At 41.1% G+C, this 6,472-nt stretch overlaps 1 protein-coding gene across 1 annotated transcript; it reads left to right on the forward strand.

The window, feature by feature from the left end:
• The first annotated feature begins 4,252 nt into the window (after window positions 1-4,252).
• LOC136978096 (uncharacterized) lies at window positions 4,253-5,653 on the forward strand. Its single transcript, XM_067273752.1, has one exon. The coding sequence runs from the start codon at window positions 4,253-4,255 to the stop codon at window positions 5,651-5,653; it is 1,401 nt and encodes a 466-aa protein (XP_067129853.1).
• Window positions 5,654-6,472: the final 819 nt, after the last annotated feature.

The raw sequence follows: 6,472 nt of genomic DNA on the forward strand, positions 1-6,472 counted from the left end.
GGTAACAAAAATATAGATGCTATACAGGAAGTTAAACAGAATATTCTTAATCTGGAGAAGGCTTCCTCAGTTAGGATGGAAGGGACTACAGGGACCGCTCCTTCATATAGTCGTATATTGCAAAGAGGAATTAAAAACACACAGCCAGAAAATAAACCCTTAACACCAACATATACTGTGCTCGTCTATAACGAAAAAGAGAATAGTACATCCGAAGAGACCAGAGCGCTGCTTACAAAACAATTTGACGTAAAGAAATGTCAGATGCCTATCAAACGGGTGAGAAAAATCAACAATGGTGGAATTGCCATTGATACTACTAATAGGGAGGATGCTGAATTTTTACAGGAGAAAGCAAACAAATTGGAGGGACTGACTGCGCGGAATGCGAGAAGGCGTTTACCGCTTATGAAAATAGCATCTGTCCCCAAGTCAATCAATAAAGAGGAATTGCTGGAGTATATTAAGGATCAGAATACATACTTTTTAACTAAGTTTACGATGGAGGAACTTCGAGAGAAAGTTGCCGTTCGGTTTTCAGTAAAACAGAGAGATAATGATTACTTATCGTGGGTGATAGAGGTGGCACCAGAGATTAGAACTGAAATCAAAAAAGAGGGACTACTATATATACAGTGGAAGACATGTTATGTATATGACTTCATACCAGTTCGACAATGTTACAAATGTTTAAGCTTCGGACATCTGGCGATTAACTGTTCTGCAAAAAATAAAGTCTGTAGCCATTGCGGAGATAATCATTTATTTCAAGAATGCACTAAGAAAAGTGAAAAACCGAAATGTTCCAACTGTATAAGAGAAGGCTTTGTTGAGCACGAGCACAACACCCTGGACAAAGAATGTCCTTTGTATTTAAAGGCCAAGGCATTGTATGTCAAAACCGCGGACTACTTGCCGTAGTGTTCCTTGTCCAGTTCAACTTTTCTTTTAAGTTCGCGCGTTAATGTTAGTCTCGTGAGTTCGTGATGATGTTACAATGGTATTAGTGCCGCTGGCACAGATTGGGTTTGTCGGTGCAACCTTGCTGCATCTTGTTTCGCCCTCTCGCGTTTGTTTGTATTGTCGCGTTCGCACTACAACAGGTAGTTTCTCTGTAGTGCTGCAGCAAGATGGCTGCATTACTTGTTTGTTTCCGTGTTTGTTTTTGTTGTTTTTTTTTTGTTTCTCTCGATTCATTTGTGTTCTTTGTAACCCGGGATTTCTCTGTAATGGTTATGATCCTGTAGTGCTTAAGCGGAGCAGGACATTGTACTTAGTGTTATTGTACAATAAAGATAATGAATGAATAATGATGTCCCTATCTACTATCTAGCGAAACCACAGCCAAGGGAACGGGCTTGGGAAAATCAAATTTGGCAACAAATTGCGACATCGACTATACGAAAAGGTCAATCCTTTGCAACTAGGCATAGGAATTGATAAAATGAGGAATATTGGCGGCGGGGGAGTCGCTATTGAACTGAGCAATCCTGACGATGCCAACAAGCTAGAGCAGCATATTAAAAAGGAAATTCCTCAAATAGTAATTAAGAAACCTAAAAAGAAGCTACCTCACCTTGCTATTTATTCCGTCCCTACCCAGATCACTAAAGAAGACTTATTAACGCACCTATACCAACAAAACGAGTTTATTTCTGATACATACAAGGAACAGGAGTTTAAGGCATCTTGCACCGTTAAGTTCATGATGGGTAGGAAAAACAAATACTATAACAACTGGACAATACAAGTCACACCTTGCATAAGAAAACTATTATTAAAGATGGGAAAGGTTTCGCTGCAATGGTCCAAGTGCAAAGTTATGGACTTTTGCCCTGTTCTACAATGCTACAGGTGCTGCCGTTTCGGGCACTCTACGAGTTCATGCAGCCAAGAAGCTCCTACTTGCAGCCATTGTACTGGACAACATACATTCAATGAATGCCCTAACAAAGATAAATACGCTGTATGCCGCAACTGCAAGCATGAAGGTCATTCACATATTGAGCATAACGCTAGAGATTACCAATGCCCGATCTACCAGAGAATCAAATCCAACCTACTTAGACAAGTTGACTATGGCAAGTAATAATTGTGAAATTAGTCTTCTGCAATACAATCTCGGCAGAAGCATTGCAGCAACCTCCATGCTTGCATCTATTATTAACCGACATGATTTTATCCTTTTACAAGAACCGTATTGTATTAAACATAAACCTGCCTGTCTTCCCTCCACCTGCGTGACTTTGACAGGAACAGCAGAATACCCCTGGGCTGCCTCCGTTGCCCCACACTCTGACCTCTCGTTGCTGCACCACAGCAACATAAGTAATAAATACACTTGCTGTACTGAACTATACGTTTATGGGAACAGATACATCCTTATAAATGTTTACTGCCCAAAAGACTGCAACTTAGACGACTATCTACAAAACCTGCAGAGCATCCTTGATGCTTTCTCCAATGCCTTTTTTATAATAGCTGGGGACATTAATGCACATTCCCCATGCTGGGGAGGGGACCGCCTTGACCCACGCGGGAGAAGTTGGGAAGAATTCTTTGCCCAAAACAACTTACAAATAATTAATGACCCATCTTCCCCGCCGACTTTTGTATCCACTCAAGGGGAAAGCTGGATAGACATCACAGCTTGCTCACTGGGGTGTCTTCCGTACGTAGGGAATTGGAAAATCTTAGATGATTCAATGGACGACCACGCTATAATTTCTTTTAAAATCATCCATTCCCATGTTCTCAATTTATGGCAACCTCGTTTTAAATATAACTTAAAGAGAGCCGACTGGGATGGCCTCCAAGCTTACCTTGAATTACACCTTCATATCTATGAACCCAGTGACCCTGAGACTGCTAGACAACTACTTGAAAATTCCGTACTCTCAATTGAGGAGGCCTGCAAAAAATTTATACCAAAATTCAGAAATGAAAGGGCTTCGGTTCCCTGGTGGAACAATGAACTGAAAGCTTTACGAGCAACTAACATCCGATTAAGAAAAAATTTTCAGAAATGCCACGTGGTGCCACTTCGCACCAACCTTAAGAAGAAATTTCTTGAACATCTCCAAATATATAAACTGGCTATAAAACAGGCAAAACTCAGGTCTTGGGATGAGTATTGTGCTGCAGCACGAGGCAATCCTTGGAGGTTTCTAACACGCCTCTGCACTAACAAACTAAAACACAGACAGATTTTACACTCCTCTGACATTGGCCAAACCTTCATCGAGGCCGCCAATACTAAAATGGATGCCTTCTGCCTTCCAGACCCTGAGAGTCAAGAAACAGACAATCAACAACAGGTTCGAGAAGAAATTTACACTGAAATTTATACAGCCAATACTCCTCAGTTTACTATCGAGGAAATAGCCTCGGCATTCAATAACCTTAACATCAGGAAGGCTGCAGGACACGACGACATCTCACCGGAGCTGGCGCTTAATTTATGGAGATTAATCCCACAGAAACTAACTGAAATATATAATGGATGTCTCAAACATGGAATATTCCCTGCCACTTGGAAAAGAGCACGTATTGTCCCTGTCCCAAAACATTAACTTCAGACGAATGTCGCCCGATTTCACTGCTACCAGTTCTTGGTAAGATCTTAGAGAGGCTAATTGCAAATAGGCTGCATTGGCATATTGAGAGTAAACAACATCTACATAACAGTCAATATGGGTTCCGCCATCAACGCTCTGCACCTGCTGCTATTGAGGAAGTAATAACTCGTATAAACCAACTACTTGAGGATAACCGCTATGTACTTGGTATAAGCTTAGATATAGCTAAAGCCTTTGATAGCGCTTGGTGGCCATCGATCTTGCAGGGCCTGAGACGCCGGCAGTGTCCTCGGAACATCTACAGGATATTAATGGACTATCTGGATAATAGACATGCAGATCTTTGTTTCGGGACATATAACATCCAAAGGAGAGTAGTACGCGGCTGTCCCCAGGGATCGGTTTGTGGACCACTTCTCTGGAACATTGTCTTTGACGATTTTTTAAAACAAGACTTTGGACAACACCATATTATTGCCTACGTTGATGATGCGTTGGTGCTTTTTGGGGGACGAACTCGAGCCACCCTAGAAGAAAATGGCAATAAGATCTTAGAAAACATCATACTATGGGGGACCGAACACAAGCTATGCTTTAACCCTATGAAAACAAAATGCATCATCTTTAATAAACCTGGCAATCAAAACCTTTACACTAGGGTACCTACGATCAAAATGAATGGAAACACAGTGAAGGTGGAAAAATCCATTAAGTATCTTGGTGTTATTTTAGAACATCGCCTGTTATGGAATGACCATGTGTCATATATTAACAACCGTACTGGTAAAATTTTTAATACCTTCGCTGGTCTTGCCAAAAGAAAATGGGGGCTGGCCTCAGAGGCTCTTGATATAATATACCGACAAATCTTTATACCGATCGCTACATATGCGTGTGGCAGCTGGGGCCATGACGTTAACAAAGTACACATTTGCAGAAAGCTTATTGCAGCTCAGAGGAGAGCCCTGGTCCAAATCACTAAAGCTTATTGCACCACTCCGAACGCCTCATTACAAGTTTTGGCGAGGACACCACCACTCCCGAAAGTTGTTCAATTTTATACTAAACTATGGTACGTTAAATGGGGCCGTAACGTTAACATCAAAGACCAGACAATATATGCCAACGAATTCGAAAGACCTGTACAGTTCTCCCTGACTCGTCATCCTGCTGAGCTCATTAATATTCAATTTGCCACCACTGGTAATGTGGATCTTGAAATATATACCGATGGGTCGAAGTCGGAAGCCAAGGTGGGCTGCAGCTTTGTTGCCTTCTATGAAGGCACAGAAATCGAACAACAGCAATTTAGATTGGGAGCGCGATGCTCCAGCTTCCAAGCGGAGCTATTTGCAATCTGCATGGCTGTTATTTGGTGTAAAAACAACCACCCACACCTACGAATCAACATTATAACTGACTGTGCCTCCGCCATTGCATCTCTGAAGAAAAATAATCTCCATCCACTTGTATATGACATACAAAACATTGTGAATTCTTCCTCCTGTCATTTTACAATAACTTGGATAAAGGGCCATCTGGGCCACCATGGGAATGAAAGGGCTGATACTCTTGCTAAGGAGGCCTCGAACAATACAGAACTGCCCATCGTATATAACAACTTCAGTATCCAGTCGATTAAATCTAGCCTCTGGGAAGATACTATAGATAAGTGGCAATTAGATTGGGATAATAACACCTCGATTACACATCAGCTCATTCCTGTTTTATCTAAATTTCTGACTAATAAATGGTACAGTCCCAGCCACAAAATCTCACAGATGCTATCAAATCACGGAAGGTTCTTTGCATATTTATCCCGTTTCAAGGGCATAACCAGCCCCATGTGTGCTATCTGCGATAACACAGATGGCAGCATACATTACATCTTTCAGTGCCCTATGCTCGAAGCAGAGAGATGCGCCCTTAAAATCATCGCTGACTCGCATAACATCAACTGGCCGCCTTCGAATTTGGTAGATTTAATTACCCACAAAGATGCTTATGATGCATTCATTCGACTGGTTAACATGTATTTTATAAGAACAACAGTGCCAGCTTTTGTAAACAGTTAGCTATTATGGCATCATCTGTCCACATTGGCCGCACGAATCTGCACCAACAACCGCCTGACATATACCATCACAGCTCAGTTCATATTACATCACTGCTTTGTCCTTTCTCTTCGGGCCACCTTGTTGACTTAACGGCTTCACACGTATTGCATGAAATAACTTTATTGTGTCTTGTTTAGTGGGTGTCTGCAGCCACCACTGATGGACGTCCACTGTGATGATCATGTGAGGTATTCACCAGAGGAACTCCTGCAAAGATACAATTGCATGGAAAACTCCAAGAAGACGGCACGGTCTGCACCGCCGCACAGCTACACTTCGCAGAGGAACACGACTATCACCGAATACCTACAGTGACAACTCTCGTCACGCACTTTCTGAAACTTCAAGTGAAGAATGGTGCCATGTACCAACTCACCTCCTGGTAATAGTATGAACTGTACAGCTTTACTTGTACAGAAAAATTTGTTTGTAAGGACTGCACAGTTACAATTGTACAGAAGAACTTTAAAATTAGGACTGTACAGCATACGTGTGCAGCAATCCTTTGTAGGAAACATACCTACTAAATAACTACTAGTGTTAACTCTGTTTATCTATTTTAATTTTAATTTTAATTTTAGCTTTACTGTTTTATTGTATGTTTAGTGTTGTCTGTTTTAACAGATTGGCAATGTTCAACCTATATTCATCTACTGCTGAATATTCTGATTAATTTGTACGCTGAATTATTAATTAACTGTCAATTACTTAGATTACAATCTAACTTGTGATGATTGATAACTATTAATGATCGTAATGTTTTAAATATTTGTAAAT

Source organism: Centruroides vittatus, unplaced genomic scaffold, assembly GCF_030686945.1.
Source record: "Centruroides vittatus isolate TY-2023 unplaced genomic scaffold, ASM3068694v2 contig_113, whole genome shotgun sequence".
In the NCBI taxonomy this organism is placed as follows: Eukaryota; Metazoa; Arthropoda; class Arachnida; order Scorpiones; family Buthidae; genus Centruroides; species Centruroides vittatus.

What these genes read in the sequence shown, in the direction of transcription:
- LOC136978096 (XM_067273752.1), top strand. Translation starts at nt 4,253, where the DNA reads ATGAATGGAAACACAGTGAAGGTGGAAAAATCCATTAAGTATCTTGGT.